Source organism: Passer montanus, unplaced genomic scaffold (genome assembly GCF_014805655.1).
Source record: "Passer montanus isolate IOZ18808 unplaced genomic scaffold, ASM1480565v1 scaffold2, whole genome shotgun sequence".
NCBI lineage: Eukaryota > Metazoa > Chordata > Aves > Passeriformes > Passeridae > Passer > Passer montanus.
Genome location: NW_024366591.1, coordinates 7,473,371 through 7,500,670, shown reverse-complemented (window position 1 = coordinate 7,500,670; position 27,300 = coordinate 7,473,371). Strand labels below are relative to the sequence as shown.

The following is a 27,300-nucleotide window of genomic DNA, read 5'->3' as shown; positions in this document are numbered from 1 at the left end:
CAGTGATGGCAGAGAACCAGCCGATCCCAGGAGAAAAAAGCAGGGACTTGGCTCCCTCCCCTGTTCCTCCCTTCCAGGCCTGCATGGGTCACAATGTCTCCAGTTATCTCAGGCTGGCCGCCAGACCTTGCCAGCCTGTGTCCATGGGTTTGGTCTTGGTCCAAGCAAGGGAAAATGTCCATCGAGGGGAGAGCTGCCTTTTGGAGACACCATGTGCCTGATCCCATGCTCAGGCTGGTGTCTAAAGGATCAATATAAACTGGCCTTACGTGCCCGTGCTTGGGCTAGAGCCGACAGGATTAGAAGGACGAATGGGTTCAAATGAAAAGATAGGAAATTTAGGATAGATATTAGGAAGAAATTCTTTACTGTGAGGGTGGTGAGATACTGCAACAGGTTTGCTCAGAGAAGTTCTGGATGCCCCATCCCTGGAAAAGTTTAAGGCCAGTTGGGATGGAGCTCTGATCCAGTGGGAGGTGTCTCTGCCTGTGGCAGGGGTCTTTATGGTCCCTACCCCTTAACATTACTATTTTTTTCACATAACACTGCTCAAGGTGCAAACCATTTACCAAACAATCTCCTGCCCCAAACCTGATTTAAGAAAAAGAAATTAACTCATGGTTTTCCTGAGGCCACACAGTACCAGCAGCCAGCGCAGGGAACTGACTGTCCGTTTTCTGCACCAGAGTGCCCAGTACAGAGATACTGTACTTTAATTTTAAATTTTTGGGTCAAGCTTCTGTATAAATTAGTTAACATCAGTTTGTGAGACTAGGTTTGCCACAGTGGTTTGAGCAATCACACTTTCAAGTCTACAAATGAGTAAAATTGTATTAAAAGATCATGAGAAAACACAAACAGTCTTTTACTACTGCAAATGATATAGCCAAATTCCCAGTATTTAGGGAAATCAAGGGGTTAGCACACCCAGCAACAGTGCTGAAGAATGAAGCCTCATCCTGGGAAAACCACCATAGCAGTTTCCCTTGATATTTGAGTGAATTAGCATAAACCTCCCTTGATACTTGAATGAATTCCCATAAACCTTCCTCGCAAGAGGCGTGCAGTTCAAGGGAAGTAGCTCCACAGCCTCACCCCAGTACGTGGGTTTCCTCCTTTCCCACAGCCAGCCTTCCTGCCCTCCATAACGCTGCTCTCAGGCGCTGCTAGGAGGGCATGGTGTATATATGGTATATCAAATGACAGAATGGGTCAGGCTGAAAAGGACCAGGGGGTTCATCTGGTCCAACCTCCCTGCTCAAGCATCCTAGAGCACCTGGCACAGGATTGTGTCCAGATGATTCTTTAACATCTCCAGTGACGGAGACCCCAAACCTCTCTGGACAAGCCGTACCCAGGTGGAATTTCCTGTGTTTCTGCCCATTGCCTCACGCCCTATTGTTTGGCACCACGGAGAAGAGCCTGGCTGAATCCTCTTCGCACCCACCCTTTAGCTATTTGTACACATTAACGAGGCCCCCTCTCAGTGGTGCCTTAAGCCGCAGTCCCGGGGCCGTTTCCCGGCGCTCGAGGCCCTCTCGGCGCCAGGCCGCGGTTACCGCGCCGGGCCCGCAGGCCGCCAGGGGGCAGGGCCCGGGCGGCGCGCGCGGAGCTCCCGGGGCCGGCCGGGCCGGGCGGGCCTGTGAGGGGCGGTGGGGAACTGTGGGGGACCTGGGCTGCGCTCGCCCCAGGCCCGCGTTTAGGACGATTGTTTTTTAGTAATTCTCTTCCGCTGGAAAAGGCAGTGCAGCCGCCTCTTCCCGCGGGCCAGGAGAGGGCCCGGGCGGTGCCTTTCGGCGGGATCGTGCCGACCGAACCCGCGTTTCCCAAAACAGAGGAATCAATTGGTTTGGGAAAGACTTCTGCGATCATCAAGTCCAACCTATGACCAAACACCACCGTGTCAATTAGACCATGGCAGCCGGTGCCACATCCAGTCGTTCCTTAAACGCTTCCAGAGACAGTGACTCCACCACCTCCCGGGGCAGCCCATTCCAGTGTCTATTCACCCATTTTGTGAAGAATTTCCTCTTAATGTCCAACTTTAAACCTCCTGTGGCACAGCTGAAGACTGTGTCCTCTTGTCCTGTCGCCGGCTTCCTGGGAGAAGCCAACTCCCACCTGGCTGCACCCTCCTTGCAGGGAGGGATAAGGTCAACCCTGAGGCTAAACCGAGTTTTGGAAAACTACTTGTGTGATTTTGGGGCAACCCTCCCCAAGGCTGTTAAAGGGGAAAACATTCAGTATATTTTAGTGAGAGGGTTGGTGAGCTGACCCTGCTGTGGCCTGAGGAGCCTCACGCCACTGCAGGCTGTGTGCCATGGTGCGCCCCAGGGGCCAGCACGGCATCCCCCACATCAGCCCCAGGGTGGCTGCCCCCATCTCCGAGGGCTGGGGATTAAATGGGGTCTGGGACACAGGACAGAGCAAACTTCAAACCTAGGTGAGATGTTAAGGGCCAGGGTCTTGCCAGACATGCCACAGCAGTGGCCCGTATGGGGTGCTGGAAGGTGCAGAGGGGAAACCCAGTGAATGTAGGGGAGGATACAGGTGAAAGCACAAGAAGGGCACACGCTTCTTGTTTATGTCTTGCAATGAAGCTTCAGGTGCTGTCAAACCTGTGCTGTCAAACCTGTACTGTCCCCAGGTTATCTGACTGGGTGTACGAAAGCTGATCGGGTTTGATGTTGTAGAGTAAACTGCAAACATTAAATTTCTATTTAGTTATTGCATGTTATTGAAACAGTTTTGTAGCCTCTCTGCATCTTCAGGGAGAGAAAAACAGGCACTTCAGGACAAAAGTCTTTGCATTGAGTGAAGCAAGCAATGCAAAAGCAACAGAGCATTGAAAAATCCCATAATACGTATTTTTTCAAAGCGCCGTTTAAAGGAAAATGAAACATTTTCATTGTGAAACTAAACCTGAATGAAGCATACAGTTCCCAGTGTACCCGTGAAGTGTGCAGGGTGGGGCTCCAGCATCTCTGCATGTAGATGTCACTGAGGTGTGTGATCTCTCTGTGCAATAAAACCATCCACAGAGACACAAACAGTGCTTCAGAAAGGCAGATTCTCAGCACTTGTGTCTGTCCTATGCAAGTTGCAGGATGAGAGCAGTTGGACAACCCAGGGTGTTTTGTCTTGAGAGACTTCAGGGAAGTAACTTACAGATAAATAATTTCAAAAAGAAAAGAGAAAGCCAAGCACTCCCCACCTCCTGCATGACAAGGAGAACTGTCTAGCAAAAGCACCAGAAAGTTTAGGTGCAGCATAGCTTTACACTCCTGTTTGGTTTAGGCTTTATTTCTGGATTAAAAAATAATATATAAAAAACACAACCACCTCCAAACTCACAGATGATTCCACAGTCATCCTAAATGGTCGTGAAATATTTGCACTAGTGGAGTGGAGTTGCCAGGGGGGAAGAGAGTGCCTAAAATTCTGGCTATTCTTTTCCAGTCTGTTAACCACATGCAGATTGCTCTGCTGTTGCCTTAAGCAAAAATGGCAAAAAGCAGCAGCAGTCCTGCACATGCCTCCAACTAAGCTAGTCACCCATTTAAGAAAAAAAAAAAAAAAAAGGCAAAAAAAAGGCAAAAAAAAAAGCAAACACGCCTTACTTAAACTGCAGTAATGGGCTGGAGTTGTGACGTGTTAACCTAAAATACTACAAAGTCACATGTGCACTCACAACTCCAGTCCCTGGGAGCAAATGTTTAGGGCTTGGCGGATTCCTGGTGTTGAAGTACGTGCAGCTCCGGAAGGATCTGTGCTAGTTCTAAAGGGCAACTTGTCAGTACATGAGTTTTGTTGTGCTTTTCTGGATGCCAGACAAATGGCCATTCTCCACATGCAGTTGGCACTTGTCTGGGAGTTGTCTTACAGCATGACCCCAGTTTATCACTGCAGCAGCACACAGCAGCTTCTGCCCTTATTTGCCCTGTCCCTCTCCATGAACTACAAAGCATCAGTGGCTGTTGCAAAGCCAGGCACAGGGCTGGCCTAAGGCAGGCATCAGAGAGCACAGGTAACATCGCTGCTGTCCAGAGAACAAGAAATGCCTTCTGGCAGGAGTGGTTTGTTATCTAGCAGTCTTTCTCCCCTTAGTGTCCACCTATCTCATCATTTCCAGGAACTTTCCAAGATTCATGTGCAATCCAGCCTTTGGATATTTCAGTGGGGTATTGCTGTGTCTCCAAACAGAGCTACGGCACTCTCTGCTGTCTAGGTAGCCCGCTTGTCTAAGTGTAAAAATGGAGTGTGATCTGGCAGCTTCCAAATTAGGGGCAGGGGGTTCAAGATATCCCTGAATATCCCCAAGAATATCCCAAGATCAAAGTTTCTTTCAGGTGGAAACAGGCAATTCAGTCTGCTACAGCTTAACTCTGTTAAATAATTTTAAGCCACAGGAAAAACAAACAAAACAATTAATAAAAGGCAAATAAAAATCGAACAAACAAAAAACCAACAAACAAGAAACACCCCAACCCAAACCCCAGGCTTGATATTTACAGGCCCTTTCCAAGGAATGCAGGGTAATAATTTCAGTTAGCTGGCTGACCAGCCCCACTGCTGCCCTGCCAGGGCTGCTGCAGTGAGTGTAGATGCATGAGGTGCGGCAGTGAACACAAGCCTCACAACTCTGCTGGGGAAAGGAGCGATAGCAAAGAAATAGAGCTGGATACCATCATGATCCTTGTCTTGCCCTCACACTCATGGCTCCTGAGCTACCTCCCATCCCATTCTCCAGGGCTGGGATAGCGATTCCAGCATACCTCCTCCCTTTGGCAGCCTGGTAAAAGGATTAGGATGGAGTTATTTCCTCCTGTTCTCAGGCAAAGTGTCAGAGGAGCACTGCCCATGTGCTTTTACAGTACCAAACACTATAAAGCCCTGCTGTTAGCTGATCTGTATATGCTACAAGTGTTGTTTTGAGACTTGCCATCAACAGAAGACCACAACTTCAAAAAAGATCACAAACCTGTGCAAAGAGAAGACAATTTTATCCTAAAAGGAACTGCAAAGACCTGGACTACGTAGGAAATCAGGGCTAATGATAAAGCAGGCTTCTGAAATTGTCTCCTTCCTCCCCTAACCATCAGCTTAATGCAAGAGTAATGCTTGTAACATCAAGTTATAGAAATAACTTCTACAGCTTCCTTGTTCAACAACTTCCTGGTCGCGAGAGACTGCTTCTTCAGGATAACACCCATTGGACAACACCTTGCCTTAAACTGTGCACTTAGAATGTATCACCTTCTCTGTTCACCTGCTGCTCAGTGTTGTTGTATAGCAGTGTCCATGAAACAGAAAGCCAGACAGAGGTTTAAAATTGTTGCAAAAAATTACCAGTCCAGAGGAAAAGTTTCATTAGTATTTTGTACTTGAAGTACACTGAGCAGGGTGAACGTTGTTTCAGTCAGTTTGAGCTCCTATCCAGTACTTTTTAAAAAAAAAACAACCCATAACTGAGGTGCAACATGCCAGGATAGTCTTTGGCAAGAGATATCCAGGCACTTAATTTTACTGTGACATCGGTGTCTTGAAGTGGTACAATTTTAGAGCCTGGCTCACCGTAAGCAACTAGACACCACTCAGAAGAAAGGCCATTTCAGGACTTTTCTGAAGCACCCACAGAGCCCAGAGGTCTAACAAAAAGCAGCAAGTGTTGAAACAAGATTGGCCTGAAGTCCTTATTTTTCTTGGCGAGCCCGAAGGACCTGTTAATGAAAATACCATTTCTGTAAAATATTTTTAGACCTGAAAACACTTTTAAGAGACAGTCTTTTCACAAAGTGACAAGAATGGGGAGGGATAGGATGAATGTTACCATTTCAGGAATTAAGACATCTAGACCAAACAGGGTGGCGGCACACTGCTTGGGAGATGACTCTGTTGAAAGTGAGATGGGCAACTTTAGTATAGACCTGTGAATGGGTGTAGCATTTTATTAAAGCACATACCCTTTCCTTTCCTCAGTATTCAGTGACTAAGCATGGACTTCTACCTTAGCTTTGTCTATGCCTGCTGTGGCCTAGACTACCTGACGCCCTGGAAAGGGGTTTTGCTCTTCATTGTCTTTTTCAATTCAAGAGGTTAGGGAACAGAACAAAATTATCAGATAGCAAATGTTAAAGCCAAGGAAATATTTTCCCCCTGTCATAAAATCAAGGTGTAGAACTTCTTGCTGCAGCAAATTGTGGAAGATACAAGTATATAGCTGATTAATAAAAGAGATTAGTCTATTTTAGGTGAAACTAAATGCATGAGCAGCTCCACAGCCTGCAGTGCCAGGGGTCTACTGTAACAAACCCCAAACTCTAGCTCACCTAACTGTGAGAAGACAGGATTGTGTAAACCATGAAAGGACCGCTGTCCATTTGTCCTTTGTCTGAGTATCTCCAGCCAGCCACTGGCTGGTACCATGCAGTGCCTCGTGCCCCGTGCATCATCCAGGAGGCACATGAAGTAGTAAGTTTTGCAGGGGAGGAAGGAGAACCCAGTTACCCAGCTGAGAGCTGTGTTACACATGGACACACAAACTGCAAGATCCTGCTATGATGTTTCTTAACATTTAAGTGCTTAAATATGCCAACTGTAGTGCTTTTTGGCTTTTGGTATATATTTAAAACAAAGTGGTCTGTGCATGTATACTTATTTCTGAACTAGATAGTTAATAGAGACTATAGTCCAAATTTTGCTAGACTTTATGGTATTCCTTCCTTCCACTCATACTTTCCTCTTAATTCTGCCTTAAAAGTCAGTCTTTCAATCAACTGCAGACATTTTTTATAGTCTAGATTATTTCCTAGCTTCTGTCAAAGGGCACCAAAAACTCTCCACACAGTACATTGTTGTTTATAGGTTTGAAGCACATAACTAATGATTGTTTTTCTAACAATTCAGGAATCACTTTTACATATTTTAGCCTATGTGCATATAACAGGATTTGCTTCTGCAGTCTCTTTACCCTTGACACTTCTACATGCAATACTCCAGAGCAACCCAAGTAGTAATAAGCCCAATTCTGATGTAGAAGTAAGATGTTAATGGGAAACTATGCTCTTAGCCAATCTTGTTCTTACTTCCACCCCGTACTCTTTCCCCCTCCCTCCTCCCCTTCCCTTTTGGTTGCTGTTTGCTTTACTTCAGGATCACAACTCCAGCTGCTCTAAATCTAAACACTGCTCAGGACATACGGCAACAAACAGTAAAATAAGTTCCAGTGAGCACTGGTGGGCCATATCCTTCCTGGGTATTCACACAGGCTTTCAGCCAAAACAGTCATTTCACAATAAAATCTTTGGGCTAGAATCTACAAAATCAAGCAAAACCACTCAAAACAATTAGAAGGATTCCTGCAGGTTGAAGAATACCATGTGTTTGGTCTGGTGAGCGGTATTGACTCAACAGAGCTGAGGGCGGTCTCTTTAGAGACCTGCATAGCACAAAGCATCAGCAACACAACCATCTTCCATACATTTTTCTTCACCATGCCCAATCCTGGTCTGGGATTGTTAAGCTGCTTCACACTTCTGATATGCAGCTGTCAGAAGATAAGCAGTGCCACTCAACTCCAGGTGTACAGAGGGGTTTCTGGTACTCCCAGCACTGAGCTGCAGCATATGCTGGTGTTAATGACAGAAAGGTCAAACACTTTTCTGGTAAAAGATTTTTGTAACTTACTGTTTTGTAAATACACAATAAATAAAACGGCAACTGTGAGTTGTTGTCTGAACTCTTTGATTGTTTAGATGTTCAAGAGAATTTTGTCATGAAAATCCAGCAGGGCTGAGGGAAGCTGATGGGAATTATCATTTAATACCCACAGCCCGTCTAAAAGACATCTGCTTGAAAGAGGTATTTTGACAGATCAAACCAGAAAGTAAAGGTCATGTAGTACTACAGAATGAGGCCTTCTGGTGCACAGTGTTAACCTCAGGGGGTACCTAGATCCCACCATGGATATCAGCTGACCTACAAAGCTGTATCAATATCCCACTCCATGACATGTCCCATCAGCTCTGTGGAAAGCAAGCAGGGTGACATCAAAACAGCACCAAGTGAGCGAGACCACCAGATTCAGCCTCCAAGTGGGTCTGTCTCATGCAGTGTAGGGGAAGCTGCTGCCCTCTTCTTCTCATACAAGTCAGAGTGAACTTCCCAGAAAGGGACCAAACAATTTTTATTTTTCTTTTTAAACTAAATGCTTTTAATAGAAAACAAAATACAAAATAACTCTTTCCAGAAAGCAGAAATATTTAATCTCTCCGAATGACAAACTAGAACGTGCTTTTTCTGCAGATCCTTGTAAATGCTGATGATTTATCTCACAAAATGTTCATGAAACCGGTATTGCAACATTTGAGAAAAATCCAACACTGGCAGAGCTGCCTCTGTGTACACACAATAATTTAGTAATACTATTTTTTCCCATGTCACTTTGTGTGTTTCTCCTCATCCCCCTCTCCCTAGATTGCCAACTTCCATTTATGGAAATCTTTCTGTGAGGTGCAGTGGTGGGTTGCCATGCCCTGTTTCCATCGGGAGTTCAAACGTGGCTGTTTCCATTCTCTGGTGCCCTCCCTCCAGACAAGGCAAGTTGTTCATTATCCTTAAAGCCACCACTCTGTCCCCACTGTCCTCCGATCTTCAAAACACAGTGCAACCAGAGTCAGAAAATTTCCTAATTAATGGAACATAAATACACATAATCACAGCTAGTACCAGGAACCAAACCCAAACAACAATGCAGAGATGGGCCCCAACTGAGGTCAGATTTCCTTGCCCTTACTGAAAAAGAACAAGGGTATTTTCTACTTATTTAGTCCAAAATATTCCGGAAGTGCTATAAGGAGCTGAAATATTTAGGACTATTATCACTGTAGAAAATACATCATGTTCTTTTAATAGAAGGGTCTTAAAAATGCTGGTCCTCTGCAATACCAGGAAAGCAAAAGCAAAACAAAACAAAAACTACTGGGCCAGTAGTTCTCCACACACTCAAGCCAAATTAACAGTAGATAAGATGTGCCCATCAATCAATGAAGTATATTTAAGTGCAGGTCACCAGCTTATCTGGTTGGCAGTTTCACTTGTCTGGGCCAGGCTTTCAGTTTCCTCAAGTTACTAGATTTACTCCCCTTTTTCCCATTCCTAAAAGTACAGAATTAGAATGCATATGTATTTTCATCAATCCTCCTTTTTTTCTTATTCTGTTCAACAGCACAGGCGTTTTTGTGACATCTTAAAGCATTTGCATCATCTGAACATGCCTTTCAAGGGGGCAGAGGAAGAGAAGTGTTTCACAGTCAGTAATCTCAGTTTGTAATGGACTCTGGCATACAAGACACCCACCCACTTCCCTAAGACAAAAAGCAAAATTAATGTTCCTGATTTTCTTGTGCAATTCCAGTCACTAGAAGGAGATTACAGGCCATAAACTGTACGCTCAGTACATTATTCATCTGTCCGGTATACACACCAACCAGTTCACTGGAAGACCCATCCGCAGGGGCGTTGCAGTAAGTGTTCCGAATGTCCCAGACCCGAACTGAATTGTCCATCGAAGCTGAAGCAATTAAACTACTGTCAGGGCTAAAAGTAAGGCTGGTTATGTTGTCTGTGTGCCCCCTCAGTTCTTTGTAAAGAGTTCCTGATGCCAAGTCCCACAGCTTCAGCCGCTGGTCTTCACCTGCCGATGCCAGGTACTTACCGTTGGGGGAAAACGCGAGTGCCAGCACGGGGCCCCGGTGCCCGGTGAAAAGCCGCACCGAGTTGCCCTGCTGAGTGCTCCACAGGCGCACGGTTTTGTCCGTGGAGCCCGTCGCTAAGTAATTGGAATTGGGGTGGAACTTGATGCAGTCCACGTCCGCCAAATGGCCCGCGTATATTCGCAGCGGGTACGTCCGATCAAACGACCAGAGCCTTGCAGTGCGATCGTGGGAACCGCTGGCAAAGTACAGGCTGCAGGGGCTAATATCCAAATCCCAGACAGGATAGGCATGTCCTTGGTACAACACAGTGTTTGTAAAGCTTCCGAGGTCCCAGTACCTGATGGACATGTCCTCAGAACAAGATAAGAGTCCTGAACTGTCTGAAAGGAACCTTGTGCTATACACAGGTCCACAGTGTCCTCTCAGGATCTTCATTTCTGTGCCTGCATTGTCATCCTCTTCCTCCTGGTCATGAAGAAGAAAAAGAAACAAGGAAAGAAAGCATGTTTATCTGTTCAACAAGCATGGAAACCTCCACGAGGAAACCAGGAGGACGTTAATACAGAAGGAGTCAGATTATTTACTTCAGATATGGCACAGTTTGTGCAACTCTGAAACACCAACATTGCTGGTTCATTTGCTACAAGTGAATACTGAAAGAGATGGTGAGATAAGATTTCTATAAAGGCATTCTCTTTAATTTTGGCAGCCTTATGCTCAGTTCAGAAGGCATCTTTAACCTGAGACTGCAGGCACAGAGGGGAAAAAATATTTAATAGCATTTTTCCTTTTGCTAAAAACACATGCATAGTCTCTATCCACACCACTAAAAACATTTGGCTAAGATGTTAAAAGCAGATCTTGGCATCTACTCTTTTTGTGTGGTCATTGTTGGAAGCGAATCGCACAGTAGAGGGAAACAATCACAGATGTCTTAAACAAAAGGCAGGAGATGGAAAGACAAAGGATATTTGACAAACTGTCTCCTTAACATTCTTTCTCAATCCCGCATGTGAAAAGAAACGCAGCAAGGCTCTAACATCTATTTTTCTCTCCAAGGTCCATCAGGATGCTTTCACATCCTCACCCTCCAAGAACAGCCTTCAAGAATAGCAAATGTATGCAGCTTATTTAGGCCAATGTATCTATTTTGGCATAGGAGAAGATGAACAATCACAAAAATAATGGATGGAAACCTTTCTATCCTGTTATTCCCCAATTCAAGTACCAGGGCAGATAGTCAGCAAGTAAAGGCTTTTGTGTTTAAAGACTATTCAGTGAGCTGAGCTAAAGGAATCTCTTGATGGATGGTAAGAGTCTCTAAAAGCCTACTCAGGCAGCACCTCTTGACACTCTCAGGCAACAGACTGCAGAGGTTTCAACAGGTCTCAGAAATGTCCTTGTATGACAAGCTGGGGTCTCACTGACAGTGCAAGGTAACTCTTGCTTGGAGTACAACTGCATAGTATCTTGAGATCAGCCTTCCTCAGGGCTGTCAGGAAGACACTTTTCCTCAGTACTCAATCAGCAACACTCATTCACAGACAATCTCTGCACATAAAAATATCCTTTTGTTTCTGAGCAGCCCAATTTTCATTTATCATCTTGAACTGGCCCATTTCCTGCAGAAGGAGCACTTCCTGCCCTGAGAGGAAACCCAATTCCCCAGGGCTGCTGGACTGTTGACAACCAGCAGAAGTCAGAGCAGCAGAAGTCAGTGTGTTGTAAGCAGTTCTCTATCTCACACACCCCCACTCCTGACCTCAGGATCCACGGACAGTTTGGCTGCAGACTTAGCAATAGCCCAGAAAGTGCTTCCCCTCCAGTGGCTCAAATTTCACTGGAGGTGAGCAAACTCTGACTTGGCTATCTCCTTTTGCCTTTTTCCATCTCAACAGCACAGTAGGTAGTAGGCAGCAAGCCTTCTTTAGCAATGCTGCTTCTCTTCATAGTCAGTGCCCATGGGAGCTTTATGATGAGGCTGGAAGCCAACTTCCTCTCTGCCACGGAGGTGAGGCAGAGAGAAACTGCAGGCTCCGGCATGCAAAGCACCATTCTTATTCAAATTGCTTTTCTACCTCAGATAGAGCATGGCTTACTGGAATCTACAGCATCTCTAGGCTGTGTTGCCACATTAAAGGAGAATGGCTGATACCTGCAGCATTTTATACTATTTAATTATGACCATAAGATTCCTGACAAGTTACCAGTGGAAGCCCGTTCAAGCTGCCTGTATTGTACTACAGTTTCTGCAAATTTTGCAAGTCCAGGTACTTGATTTTGTGCATTCAAATACAAGGCTACATGGCCTGTCTGCAAGCACCTCCTCTTCCCTCCTTGTATTACAGTACCAGGAGATCTGACAACACCTCTGCAGCATTGAAACCCATACTCCTATATGGTCACAGGTAGCAAATCTTATCTTTCTGTTTGACACCCACTTAGCACAACTGCACACTCCTGTCACAGCTCACTGAAAACAATACATCTATAATGCTTCTGAGCCACCACATTTTTCAGTTTCCTCCCTATCCAAGTTAGTCTGCTGACCAGATCAGCAAGGCAGCTGCAAGTGAAGCCACCAAGCCTCAAAAAGCAACAATGATAGCCTCAAAGACAAACAAACCATAAGCTCACATTCCTCCCTTTTTTTTTTTTTTTCTAACCAGTAACAGGTTTTCCTGGGTCTCATAATCTCTCTCATCCTGCAGTGTTCTTAGGATGTCAAAAGGGAAGACCTCATATCTGCCTATAGCAGAAGATGCCATAGCAGGGAACAATGAAGAAAGATGGCACACTTTACAGGACATTTTTTACTGCTCCTTCCAGAATTCCCTCCCATCTGCCATCAAGCAAGGTGTCAGCATCATCCCCGCTCATTATCACTTAAAGGACCACTGCCACTTAAAAGCAGAACCTTAGAAGCACAGCTAAAATGGGGTCAAGTCTTAGTCTTCACAGGATTTAAAGGCTGGCACTATTGTGGCTTGGAACAGAGCATTATTTTCCAATGTTGATTTATGGAGTACCAGCAATGAGCATGGTAAAACTGCAGAGACAAACAATACTTCCATTTGTACAGCTACAAAACTCCATTTTTATACTGGACCCAAAGTAAGAGAGACTATAAAGTGGCATTTGTGAGACGGCACTATAAAGAAAATAGAATTACTGTATCCCAAAATAATAAGCCTCTCTTATTTGCAAGAAGCAAGACTATACTAGTGAAGCACACTGCAGCACCACACTGAGCAAAATTTAGTAAAACTACACCTAGAAGATGATTTTGACCTTAGTGACACAAAGGCTTCACATGGACTAGGAAAAAGCTGTTGTTCTAACACATTTGCTAAGTCTCAACCTTGTTTACATATATATAGATACACACACACCCCTTCACAAGAAGAATTAATAAACCCAACAGAGTAGCTTTAGTGCCAACGTGTACAACATCCACTGAAACTAGCACGATTTTAGACCTTTATGACTGCATAAAATGAAGGATGTGTTTCCTTGCAGAAAATAAAAAACAGGCTGAAGACTACTTATTTAATGCATTACTATTTAAAAACATTATCCAAAGCTAATTATACAATACAGAAATCAACCAAACCAAATTTTAACATCCTCACAAGTTGTTCTATAGAACTCACAGAAATAATGTCAAAGCACATTCAGAATTTTTGGTTTTTGTCAAAGTCTGTATCAGCTTTATCTCTGTGAATTGCTACTGACCAGACTGCAGTGACAATCTGAAATACAGCCCCTGCTCATACTGAGCTGCAGCCCAGTCAAGGTAGTCTGGTTTGGTCTTGGTGTCTTTGGTTCCCCCCCCCATGGCATCAAAGCAATTGCTGGCCTGCTCCCACCTGCAATGCCCTGGGTGCCTGTGTATTTCCACTTAGGGCTCCCAGATAACTGAATTTGTTTCCTTGTGGTCAAGAGGCTTTAATTTGCATTTGGTAACCAAATTTGTGTTGAGGCTGGTATTGTTATCCTCCCTCAACTCTGAACTCCTGCTCAGGTCACTATTTGTTTTGTCAGTGGTGGAAATTATTCAGGGCAATGATGACTTTGATCTGTGCTGGTCTTTGAGCAGTTTTTGGCTTTAGACCTGTGCACAAAACATCCAATAACCACCAAAAGCCATTTGCATTCAGGATTCCATGGCTGTATCCTAATACATGTACAACACACAAGTCTATGCCTACACGTCAAAAAAAGCTAATATACACATTCCTGATAACCTGGCAATATCTCACTTTTTCACAGTCCAGAGCCAAAGAAGGTGACCTGCTGATTTACCAGACAAATTCTCCTCTGTTGCAAGTCGCTAACATTTGGCTTCCATGATGGCCAATACACAGTCACATGCCCTATGAACTCTTGCAGTTTATAATGAAAACAAGTCTATAGCTCTATTTTGGGCTAGTCTGACCTACTTACCTGCTCACTCTGCAAAAAGGGTTAACCTGGGAACCAGTGAACATGCTGCTGTGCTGTCTCACCTTGATGCATGCAATCCCTAATCACAGATCCCTAAATACACCAAGCTCTTGGCACTCTTCCAAAATAAAGAGAACCTTGCCATTAAGTATTTTTCAGAAGAAAAAACAGTGGAAAAAAGGATGTCTCTCCTGCTAAACACTCAACATAAGAACAAATGAGTTAGGTTTGTTTTTTTTTTTTTAGGAGAAGAGTCATTAAACAACAGAAGAGTCAAAATTTTGATCTCTAACCAGATGTAAGTTGCTACTTGGGTAGTTGTGTAGAGAGGGGAGGAAAGGTGTGACTAGAAAAAGGGGAAAAAAAAAGTCAAGTAGAAGATGCCACCTGGCATTCCATGTGAAGCAAAGGTACACACATCCCTGTCCTTGTCTCCAGCAGTCTGAAGTAGAAAGCCTCTGAAGTTTCTACACTTCAGATTCCTTAACAGGGAAATTTTGCATAATTTTTCTATAACTCTCAACCTCTGGTAAATTAAGCTAATATCTGAAATACAGTTTTGCACATAGGCATCTGATCAGACTTTTTTAGCTCTTTGCTTACTTTGTCTCTATTTTCCTCTTCCTGTGCGTCTGCCCTTCTCACCACCCTTCTGCCTAGTTGTTCTGAGCTACTTCTCATCCTAATGAAGGCTCCACGCTCTTCAGGGAAGACAGTCACTTGTCTCTAGTCACCTGTCCATTCTGGGTTGCCTGTCTACTGTCATCTGTTCAAGGACAGCTGGAGGAGGGGGACCAGCACCTAGGACTAAGAAACTGACCTAAGCACAGACTGATTGCACCTCAGTTTAGCATTTACAACCACTGCGGGGAAGAACAAGGATGACAGTAGGTTATAAAATCTGTGCATCAAGGCAGACAGAGTGTGCAACAGCCTGAGAGTTCCCTAAGACATGACTACAACTCAACAACCCATGTTCAAAGCAGGTCAGTAGAAGGGGAAGAAGGGGGGAAAAAAGGGTATCCAAACCTCCTCATCCAGGATGTCACAAGCCAAACGGATGCGGGACACATCAACAAGGTGGGGCTCAGATTTCAACTTCCTGGAGCGCAGGCTCCACAGCTTCACACATGAATTATCGAACCCGGCAGCGAGCAGCTTGCTATTTGGTGAAATCTCTGCAGTGTTCAGCAACTGCTCCGTGTTATAGAAGGCATAGAAACAGATGGTGGTTAAGGAAGGGGGCCCATCCTTGACACGTTTAATGCTGTCCTGCAGTAAATCCAGCGCTGCCTCATTCTGCAGAATGGAAGCTGGCACCTCACTGGGTTCCAGGCCGTTGCTCTCGTTGCGTGAGGAGCTCCCACCGGCATAGAGCTGGTAGTCAGTCCTCTTGGCAGGCTGCACATCCAGGTGAATGTGCAAGGTCAGGACTTTGCACAGGGCGTTGTTGTTGTCACTTTGGAGGTAGCGAAGAAGGTAGTTGTAGCTGTCCTCTTGAAGGCGGATGACGTATTTGTTGTCCAGAAAAGCCCGGAGCTTCAAGTTGGACAGGATATCTTGAATAGTCATGGTAGTCTGCAACTGTTCAATGATATCCTTCTGGCTGGCATTCTGCAAGAACATGCCATGGAAGCGGCTGTAAAAACTGTCCACTGTGCTTTTTAGGCCATTCTGGACCATGTTCAGATGGAGGTAGACGAAGAGGGGATACAGAAGAGGCATCACTTCATGGCTGTGCTGAGAATCTGAATCTATATTCAAAAAACAACAACAAACTTTGAATGACTTCTCAAACCACTTCCTACTGGGAAAAAAATACAGCAAGGGTGACTACTGAGAAAGCCCTTACAGTGACATCAGAAAGCAAGCAAAAAAGAGACATTTGTTGGCACATCTAAGCAAACTTCTTCTGTCACCCAAAGGAGGTACAATACAGATTGCCACATCAGTGAGGTACCTTGTCAGAACAAAATGCAGGTATTTCAAAACCCTTTTCAGGGGTTTTGAAATAAAATAAAATCATAAAATACATTATAGTTGAATTTTCCCATTTATTTCAAAAGAAGAAGTATGCTCTTTGTACCCTTTGTTTATTGTAATAAATGAACTTTAAAATGTATTAATTATATTTAAAAGAGTATTTTAAGTGCTTAAGCCAAAATTATTTACCTAGCTTGTCTGGCCTGAGCTTTTTTCCCTCTCAGCTTCAGTAAAATGTGAGTATGGTGCTTTGGCTGGAACCGATTTGTCTTCAGGGGAAAGGAAGCTACAGTTTCCAAAATGTACTGCAATATGCTGTGCTCTTGTTTTATTTCTGTGCCTGCCCATGTACATGCTTTTCTCTCTCTGCCAAGGCAAATCCCAGCAGTAATTCCTAGTACACAGTGTAACAAACCCCGATTAGGCTGTGCTGTACCTTGCAGAGGCTGATCTGCGCAACAGCTCCACCCCTTCTTCCCCAGCTTCTCTGGGGCTGTTTGCCAGCTGCAGGGAGCTGTGAGGAGTGGAGCCCTGCCATGGCAACAAACAGGGCCACAATGAGTTACTACTGCAGGACCAAATGGTCCAAATTACTGGAAAACAAATAGGCACTGCTGATCCTCAAACATTTGCTGATCCTCAAAATGCAAAAAGCATTGCTGCTTTTCAATATGCTCTTCCCTCCTGCCACTCACCAGTGCATGTTCTCTTTTGTCCCTTTCCATTAAGTTATTTTTCCTTTGTGTTGAGCACTCTTCCAGGCTTTCACTAGTCCATGCTGTGCCTCTCTTTTCTACAGGAGTACCTACAGAGTATGCATGGTGTGCAGTGTATGCATACATATTTGCATACTTGAGCATCACTCTCCTTCCTGTCCCACGGAAACTGGACCAAAGCCAGTGAAAACAGTGGCATGTAGTAAAAATTCTAAGCAGTCAGCAGGTCTCTTCTTTTCTCCAGGTGCACTAGTCCAAAAATGAAACAAGGGGAAGGACCTTACTTTGCAGTAGGGGAAAAAGGGAAGAGATGGGAAGTTGGCAGAAACAGGAACAAAGAAAATATTCCCTAGGAACATATGAAGAGGTTATAAGAGCAGGGTCTGTCTAGCCTGAAGAATAAGGGGGTATTCAACTGATTGCCTTCAGTACCCAGTGGGACATTATACAGGAAAAGGAGCCAGCCTCTTCTCAGAGGTGCTCAGTGGAGGACAACAAGCAAGCTAGTGCAAAGGAAATTCTCACTAAATTGCAGCAAGGCCCCAGAGATGCACAGCAATCTCCAGTGTTTGATTTTCTAAACCTGACTGGAAAAGGCTCTGAGCAACCTGATCAAACACCCATCTTGCCCTGCTTTGAACAGGTGGTTGAACTTAAGGCTAGTTAGTTAAGTGACTCCATGTCACTAATTCCCTGCCCCCTCCTCAGCAGGGCAGGCATCACAGAAATGGGAAGTGTCCTGCTGTGCCTTGTGGCTGGCTGGCAAGCTACTCCCTTGAACAAACAGAGGTAGCTCACATGTGTAAGATATCAAACTAGAGCGAGAGGGACAAAAAAGATGAAAGCAGTCAACCTGAATGCCAAAACCTATCACTTCATCAAGCATTAAGCAAGCACTTCACCAGGCTCTGAACAGAGCTATCATACTTCTAAAAATCTATTAAACCATAAGGGTTTACTTCAAATGCTGAAGTGCAAAGGTATTGAACTGCTATAGATGACAAGACTCCAAGAATTCACTATTTTCTGCCTTTGCCTTCCTGCTCCCTTCCCTTCCAAAACTATCAGAGATAATAATCCTGATGTTATGCACAGTGGGATCAAATCCCTACACTGGACAAATGTTGTGTGTGACAACTTCACTTTCCTTGGTACTATTCTTTAAAAATTCTGTCTGCTTTCTTTTTCCCACGCTGGGGACTTATAGAAGAAATAAGGACATTCCCAAGAGTACTTGCTAAAAAAAATATAGAAAAATTATAAAAAAATCAAATCATTATTTGTCTTCTGCATCATGACGGAGTAAGAATTTTTTTACTCTGCTGTGTTGCTCCAGTCTCAAAGCCAGTTCAGCTAAATTTACGAGAACAGATTCTACCTTAGAAATCCAGACCATCATAAAAACAAGCCAATTATGGATAAAATCAAAAACCTTAAACTAGAGTACAACAGAGAACTACAGTCTTTTCTCAGTTACTTGCCTTTTACATAAAACACCGATTTTCCTTCTTGTCCTATGTAAATATGGTGTTGTCTAGAAGACCTAGAAAGGGCAAATACTTGAACAAGAAAGGCCAAAGAGCCAACCATCTACAAAACTCAAAGTTATTCAGCACACAGAAAACAACCAAAAAAAGAAAAATGAAGTATTTCTATTTTAACTGAAATCTCAAAACTAGAAGTCAAAACATTGTTAGAGACATGATTTTGAATTTTACTACATCGCCCTTTACTCACTGAAATGACAAAAAAGTCAGTTTTCTTCCATGCTTCCTGATTTACCTGTCAGAAAATTGCGTAATCGTCCAAACTGTACTTCATATTGCTGTGGCTCTGCCAGGCAGGGAGCTGCAGACACAACGTTGGCACAACCAGACTCAGATTGGACTGTGAAATAAAAAAAGCAAAACTTACATAAGGATTTAAGGATTTTTACATGTGTGTCTGAAAACAAAGCTTCTCATAAAATCCAAGACGACAGCTCATCTTTCAAACCATTCAGGTATAACATAGTCCAAAGCATCTAAACATGGCATTAACCACAGACCATGAAGGAGAAAATACACCAAAAGCTAGAACCCACCCTAAAAATCTCAGCAACTCACCTGCTCCACCCAGAACACATTTTCAAGTTTTCAAATACAACCTTAGATTCCCAAGAAATTCAGTGTAACAACCATCACAGACCTCTTAGAAGTTTTACAACTTTACACTCAAAAAAGACGAGAACAGCAACATACAACTTTCTCCAAAGTATAGCTTCTTTCTCAGTGAGTCCCACCAACCATCATGAAAGTGATACTATTTCAGATTCTCATATTTCTTATCCCAGTCATTATAATTTACATCAAAATATAATTATTACCATTTATTAAGTCTCACAGAGGTGGTAGTGAAAACACTGAATCTCTAAGCAAACACTTTGTAATTTTTAACCAAAATGTGCCCTCCTCCCTGAGGATTTTAGGTTAAGGGGTAGCTGACAACTGACCACAAACCCAGTTGTTATGGTCTCCTCAGACTGTGTTAAACTGTTTTTCAGAACCAGATTCTGGAAAAAGTGGTTCTGAACTGTTTAGAAAGGGAATTGGCTTCCCCTTCTCTGGCACCAAACCTTTGCTGTTCTGCTAACCTGGAATCCGCAGGGGATTTGTGCAAGTTTACAGACATGCATCAAGAAACCCCAAACACATGCAAATGCCAGCGATTAGAAACCCAAGTTCTGCTGTTCTAAATAGAACACAAGAGGGCAAGGACCTTTCCTTTTTTTCCCCTTCAAATCATAACTCTCAACCTCTCCAAACCCCCTATTTTTATTACTTTCACTTCAATTTATTTTGGTGTTCCTTGCCCTGCACCACTTTCCATCCTCTGCCTTTCTACTCCTGATTGACTGGGGGGCCTTTTGTTCCAGCATTTGGCTCATGCACAGAGGCACAAGTCTGACAGCCCTGGAAGTCTATAAACAACATTATCAAATATTCACACGCTAAAGAGATAGGCCAGCCTCCAGCTCATCTCAATGCCTCTAATTAGAAAGAGATCAGCACACGGTACACAGGCAGCCTGTTGCTACTCTTCCCCCACACTCCTCTCTCTCTCTCTGGTAAAACACAGGTTCACCTTCCTTCAGCCTATGTAAATACAGGAGGTATGCTTGGGCAGCTGAATTCAGCTCTTGAAACACAGAGATGGGCTGAGCTCATCATCCTCCCTTAGGAAAAAAAACCAAACCAAACCAAAACCAGATTCCAGCACCAATATAATATAATCTCTTAAATCAGTTCAGATAGAAACAAATATAACTTGCTGAAAGACACAGCTACACTGAGCTTTCTACAGCCTGGCTGCTTCAGAAATTCAAAGATGGTAAGAATTCTTCAAATTCACATACTGGTACTACTCAATACCTAAAGTAAAAAGCTCTGCTCTTTGGATGTAAAACTGAATATAATCGATACCCAGCATGAGAAAGTAAACTGCATGTATGCACACATAGTAACTCCAGAATACTTAGTGACACTTTCCAATGTCACCCATACAACTCTTTGTAAAAGCCAAGAAATACAGAAATATGAGGGCCTGTGTCTTATGCTGCCTATCACAGGATTACATGTAACAGTCCACTCTTCACAGAGATCTGGTGGCCTCATTTCTGCAGGAATGGGAATGGCCTGCCACCTTGTTCATGCCATGGAAGCACAACTCATTGGCCTAGACTTTATGAGATATTTTCTCCAGGCCACAACTTTCTCTGCATAAGCAGCCTAATTCCAAAATTAAGGTGTACTTCATGTTTCAGAAAGTGGAGTATCATCTTTGTCTGCCTGTCCTGAAACAGTCTGACTGGGCAACCATTATGGCCTACTCTTTCAGTAATAATGCTAGAGCTCATTCCCATCCAGCAAACGGTAAATGAACCCTACATACCAAACAGTTCTAACAAATTCTAATTTTCTGTCTTCCCAAAACTTTAAACCAATGAGAACTGCAAAAAGGATCAAAAAGTCAACTGATTCCAAAACAAGACTAAAATTCCATAAACATTTTCCACCTGGCAGAAATAAAACCCTGGCTGTATCTTTCTCATACATTAATAAACCTACTACAGTTTCTTTTCCACCTTCCCCAGTGGTCATAAGAACATCAACTGGAAATATCTGCTCCTCCACATCCAGTAAGTGTGTCCAGCTATGCAGCCTGATAGGAAATTCAGAGGAACTCACTCCTAACTCAGGGATATGGACAGTACCCTCCTGGTCTTGTGTGTCAGCTACCAGCAGAATTGCTTCCAGCTAACAAATGTGGGACTACTGTAGATGTTGTGTAATAGCAACTGATTCCCATTTTAGGTGAGTATGATGATGTATAACTGTACGTTATTTCGGATACTCTCTCATATGTGCTAACAGTGCTATGGGCAGTATTAGAGGAACTTGTTCCTTGGTCACTCACTCTGTCCTCAGACATTGTTCTTGTTTTCTAGAGAAATATGGGATAATCACAAGGAAGCTCTGTGCTGTATTTTACTGCAGATATAATCAGACAGAATTCTAGATAATCTCATCAGGGCTCCTCCCACAGAAAAGGTTGCACCAGATCATCTTCCAAGGTCCCCTCCAAGTCTCCCACAGGCTAGTTAATTTAAAAGTCAAACAACAGAGCTGAACATAAAAAACAAGGTGAACTTTCCTAAGGAAAAAGCAAAAACATCTTCAGAAAAACACATTTGATCACTTTCCCCAAAATAAAGCACTGCAGGCTTTGCAATCTGCTCAGTTTTTACTCAGCCTGCAAAACTAAGATGACTGCAGCAGAAAGTATTTTCAGCATCTGTTGTCAGATTAAGTAACAAGCTTGGGTTTACTTTCTTAACAGTCCCTGATGGAACTGCAGCATGCTCACTAACAGCTCACAGCAAGCACATTTGACAAGAAGTAGTAAGCAGGTGAACACACAAGAGCAGCCCATTTTCAGTTCTAATGAAAACTGATGACTAAATTCTCAATGACCATCCACAAAAACCATGCACTGGCAAGATGATACAGACTAACATGAAATTTAGTAATAATATTTCAGGGAATATTTATTTTTTCAGTAAAAAAGACAAAACATAAACACAGTCATTCACACTCTTTACTGATTTTTTTTTTTAATGAGGCCACGTGCTCATGCAAGGGCTTGTAATCCAGTTCATCTCCATTATTTCAGACACTTCTGTCTCCTCCTCATATGGCTGGTATCACATTCTGAGCATGTTTTGACACTGACCTTTCTACCCACTTCTCACAAAAAAATCTCCCATTGAAAAACAATTCAGCAGTTTACTTTGGTTTCATTCTTTCTTTCTCCATCTTCCCTGGTACTTTTTCAGCGATTGCAATAAGCTTCTGATAGTTAGGCCAAAAAAACCAAGGAAATGAAAGGTACTAAGATGTAAAGGTAAGGAATACTTTTGTAGAGTATTTTACCATATTTTACCTGTTCCTGCATCCAGCCTTATCTAACCACAAACACAGTTAAATAGCTACTAATATTTTATCAAATTAAGTCATTAAGTCAAGTAACTCCACCATTCCCCTTTGTCTGAGATATTGTCATAATCTAAGCTGTTTCATTGAGAGAAAAAAGTTTCTCCTTGCTTTTTTACCCAAAATATCAGCCCAGTATTTTCTATTACTTTTACAAGTAAATTTAATCTCCATAACATCCACATAGCTTTCGTCCTTCCAATACTTCTATGTGCTCAAGCAGCAGCAGAGTTTGTTGAAAAAAAAAAAAAGACAACTACCACAGACATAATTTGGAAAGCAAGCAGTGTGGCAGGATTCAAAAGTCTTCAAGAAAGAGAAGAAAGTTTATCTCCCTCCAGGCCTTTTCTCATCCACTGAAGGTTTTGGGTTTTTTCCCCAAATGACAAGAGCAGACTTCTCATATCTACAAAGCTGACTATGCCAGAAAAAGACACAGCCTTATCACTTTAATTTCACATGATATAACTCTGCTGGAGTACAAAGGTACAACAGAATTTCCTGCTTCTACTTCCTTTCTCATCTACGTTCTTCTCCCTTCCATTCCAAAGCACCACTATTCACCAGACTTCACGTTATTTGGGATAAAACATATGTATTTTCCACTACCCTGACATGGTATTTCAGCCTGATGTTTCACTGGCTATGAACGTCACCTTGTTACATTTCCACCCACATCTTCATTCTTCAAAAGTTCATAATTCATGCCAACGTAACAGTGAGAAATTTCTTAATTTCAAAAGGAGAAATGTCCACATGTGCAGACAAATTCATATAGCTGCCAGCACACGTGCTCACAACTCTGCCAAGAAGTAGTCATGGAAAATACGATAGGATTACCTGTGAGATTAGCTGCCATCTCTTCAGCAGTCTGACACAGCCTCAGCCCTTGTTTTAGGGGACCTTCCGAGTCCACATACTGGCGGCGCTTGAGGTAGCAGGACACTGCCATCTGAATCTGCTCTGTGCGTACGCGTTTCATGACCTCAAAAGGAAAGAAAGAGGTGATGAGACTCTTACAGGGTAGGCTGAGATCAACTTAGACTGCAGCTGCATTAATACTGATAAAAAACAAATATCTCCATATTTTCATTGCTGAGATATGAAACAGAACCCCCAGGGATTTGCCTCTCAGTACTATGGCCCAGACATTTTGTAGATCCCTGAAGATATTTTGCTGCCTCATTCTACTAATTTCACAGAGAAATCAAAAATAGTTTTGAGGATTCTCTACTGCAACTGCAATGGTGAACTGAAGAATTTTTGTAAAAACAGCTCATAAAAAGGGAGTATCTCTCCTCCTCAAGTTTTGACAGCAGCAGTTTGAGTACTCTTCAGTCATTTTCTGGTTCCTCTGCTTAACCAACCAACAAAAAAAACCCTCCAGAAGATTCAGTGGAATGAGAAATTAACATACAAAGATGGAAATTTTCAAAACATAATGCTTTATATAGTAAATCTACTTGGAGAGTCCAAGAAGCAAAAGCTCAACTTAAAGGTTAGAGCCAGACTTCTGGCACTTCACTCAGATAGGTCCCCAGGAAAAAAAAAAAAAAGAGGGAAATTAAAAGCAGAGCCTTCTTTATCACTTGCCTTGACCTATCTAGGCTTTCCTCTTAGGAAAGTTTGAAACAAAAAAAAATATTTTGAAAGTTTTTTAAAATATAAATTTAGGAACCCATCCTCACAAACACCACTTGGAAGTACCACAAAATCAAGATGAGCCCAATGCTACGTTTTAGCCCCTGGCTTGTCATAAAGGAACCTCAGTACATTTATGTATGGTACATCATACTCCCTTGCTATCTGGGTAGTCACTGACTGCACCAATCCTTCACAATAGCCATCAACTTTACACAAATGTTTAGATAACCTAAAAAGCTTTAAATAAAGCAGAACTAAGCCACAGGGTTTTTTTTTCCTATCACAACACCAGGTAAAGCCTGCCTGGAGATAGTTCATCACCTTACAGTCCCACTACCAATGACATGAATGTTTCCTGAGTGCTAGTGCTTCCTGGTTTGAGCAGGTAAATCTGACGAAACTCAACTTCTCTGAGAGAGACAAGGATGGCCTTCCTCCTTTTGTAAGAACCATTATTTCTACAAAAAATATTTGGTATTTCAGCTTCGAAAATACAAATGAGTTTTTTCTAATACCCATGCACACTTTAGTGCTCATTCCACTTATTAGAAAAATAACCCTTCTGTGAAGTTAGGTACAAGTGGATGAGGATGCAAGGTTTTAGCAATAGTTCATTTTCAACAGACATATGTAATTGCAAAACCACATGCTTGGTTGAAAACCTTAAAGAGATTCCCATTTGTTCCCACAGGTTAAGTACTTGTTGAGGGTGGGGAAGGATGGGAGTTTTCAAAGAATTTTCAGATAAACCCATTAAAATAAAAAGTTTTCAACACCTCCTTTCTCTCCAAAAGCAAACTTCCTTTTCACCTTCCCTGCAATTAAAGAAGTTTTATCTGAGACAATGTGTCAAGTGTAACACTTCTGTTGCACACAACTGTAGGAAAGACAGAACTCTTATCAAGACCACCAAGCAGAGTGGACCCAAGGATAGACCAGCAACTTAGCACCCTCCTAAAAAATAGAAGCATAACTAAGCTTCACAATGTACTGTTACCACTCTGCACTTCAGCCAGCAGCACGGATTCATGTGCAAGTGATTTGCCCAGGTCCACACCGAGGCACTTATGCAATCTGAGCAGTTTCTTGCTCCCTACCTACTCCCGCCTGCAGTCACAGTAGGGGATGTTACCAGCAGTATCACAAGGAGACTTTTTCCCCTACTCCCAGGTGACACAAAGGGACCTACCTTAAGGAAATGCATCTTCATCAAGAAACACCCATTAGCATCAGACACAGTGTCACCCATACTCTAATTCAGCTCTTTGCTTCTTTCTCCACTTTGCCTTTATACTTCACACTCCGCATTACAAAGAACAATGTCACCGAGGCAGGAAAAGTATTCATGAAAAGTGCTAGAGCAAAACCAACGCTCCTACAAATATTCTTTATTGAGCTTTTAATCAAAATTAGAGTGTATCATAAAATAAACATAAGAATGGCTTCCCAAAATGCTGTCAGCCTGGTTCAAGGTTCAAGCTACACCAATTCACAACAGGTCAACGATGCAGAATTTAAAGTCATAAAAGGACAAGCCTGCTGTTTTTAACTTCCAATCAGTTTTAAGATTCTAGCTCTCATAACTGAGGATAATCTCCAAAATATGTAACAAACTGAAAGCATATAGAGTTCCCTGTTCACAAAATGCATAAAGCTTGAAACAATTGTTCAGAAGTTCCAGCTGTCTCATTCTCCTTGAACAGGCAAAGAGAATAATAAATACTAATCCTGCTAACCAATTTTACTGATAAGCAAAATAGATAAGGAAAGAGAGAGGAAAGAACAGATTGTGAGAATGCAGAGCTACAATACAGCATTTTCTGCAGTGTTCCAAACTGGAGCACTGAAAAAAGGTTAGGGTAATTTTTTTTTGAGGAACCAAAACCACTGAAAAAAACCCCACCAGAGCAGAGGCTAATAACACAAAACACATTGCAAATTCCTCCTTCTTGGAAAAGCTGGAAATTAGTTGTGAACTAAGCACTGGGACAAGGAAATTATTTTCCCGCCTATGCTACATTTCAGGTACAGGTTTAGGCAGATTCCATGGCCTTGAAATAATCCCAGTACAGACACACTAAAAGGAACTTAAAAACTAGCACTGGAAACACTCCTTTTAAAGAGTCTGTATTCCTGACACTGCCACAGCAGTCTCTTTCTTCCAACAGACTGAGGAAAGACCTGTGAGCATCAGAGAGCTAAGCTGAAAAACACCCAATCCCCAAACTAATAAAAGCATAAAACAAAAGCATCTTTTGAATGTTCTCTAATAAGAGCCCTGTCTCAGGCCTCAGTTGTGGACAGCAAAAAATAATCTTTCCTCCTTTACCACCATAGGTAAGATGTGGGGCTTACCAACAATAATAGGTCTGAATTTTTAATTTTGTGACATTAGGATAATCTGAAATTTACAAAATTTCAGAATAAGTGAGATAAGGATTAACTGATATGGAGATAACCATGAACTAAGAGCCAAGGGATGTTGCACATGCAGCAGCTGCAATTCACAAAAACAAGAAAGTAAACATGGCAAGTTGACTTGGAGAGCATGGTGGTGGTGCAAAATAGGAAAATAGGCTATCAGGAACTACGGAGAAGGCTTTTGCCTGAGCAGTGGCATTCATGTGAAGAGGCAGAGAGGGAACAGCTGTGATTTTAAAAGAGCATGAATCCATTTGCATTTGGACCGAGATCTGGCTCACCATCCACGAATGACGCTTTGCCAATTCCACGTTGTTTCCCCCCGACCCCCCCCGCGGCCCCAAGTCGGTGCCAAGCAGCGCTTCACCGATGTCCTCGGCGGGACCTGCGGGACACGCTTTCCTCCAACCCACTTCGCACCTCCTCGGCTTCACCCCGCCGCCCCGGGCCCTTCCCGGGCCGAGCGGAGCCGCGGGCCCAGGCACGGCTCGCCTGTGGGCCCTGCCGGGGCACACCGGGGCCGGGAGCCCTGCGGGGCCCCGCGCCCGTCCTGGGGCTGCTCCGCGGGCCGAGGGGCGCTCCCTGAAGGGACGCCAAAGTTACAGCCTTCTCCTGTCAATACTAAAAAAAAAAAAAAAAAAAAAAAAAAAAAAAAAAAAAAAGAGGAAAAAAAGAAAAGGGAAGAGAGATGGCGCGATAAGAAGACGCTCATTAAACCCACGCACTTTCCAAGGGAAAGGATATCACGACCAGAGGCCCCCCCGCGACCTCCGGCCGCAGGGCACGCGCCCGGCCCCGTCCGCAGCCGGGGCTGCCCCAGGGCCGCGCCCGTGCCCGAGGTGC

At 43.3% G+C, this 27,300-nt stretch overlaps 1 protein-coding gene across 4 annotated transcripts; it reads right to left on the bottom strand.

Annotated features, from left to right (window-relative positions):
• Positions 1–8,168: 8,168 nt before the first annotated feature.
• On the bottom strand, positions 8,169–27,300 carry TAF5L (TATA-box binding protein associated factor 5 like). 4 transcript variants are annotated; one of them, XM_039707694.1, is made up of 5 exons: positions 27,183–27,300; positions 23,233–23,377; positions 18,644–18,748; positions 15,192–15,916; positions 8,169–10,181 (listed from the first exon to the last, which is right to left on the bottom strand). In XM_039707694.1, the coding sequence occupies exons 2-5, from the start codon at positions 23,372–23,374 to the stop codon at positions 9,384–9,386; spliced, it is 1,770 nt and encodes a 589-aa protein (XP_039563628.1). In that variant the 5' UTR covers positions 23,375–23,377; positions 27,183–27,300; the 3' UTR covers positions 8,169–9,383. The 4 variants fall into 4 exon arrangements, with proteins under 4 accessions (XP_039563628.1, XP_039563627.1, XP_039563629.1 ...); XM_039707693.1 differs by lacking the exon at positions 27,183–27,300 and adding an exon at positions 26,739–27,081; XM_039707695.1 differs by lacking the exons at positions 23,233–23,377; positions 27,183–27,300 and adding an exon at positions 18,343–18,404 and having other exon boundaries at positions 18,644–18,754.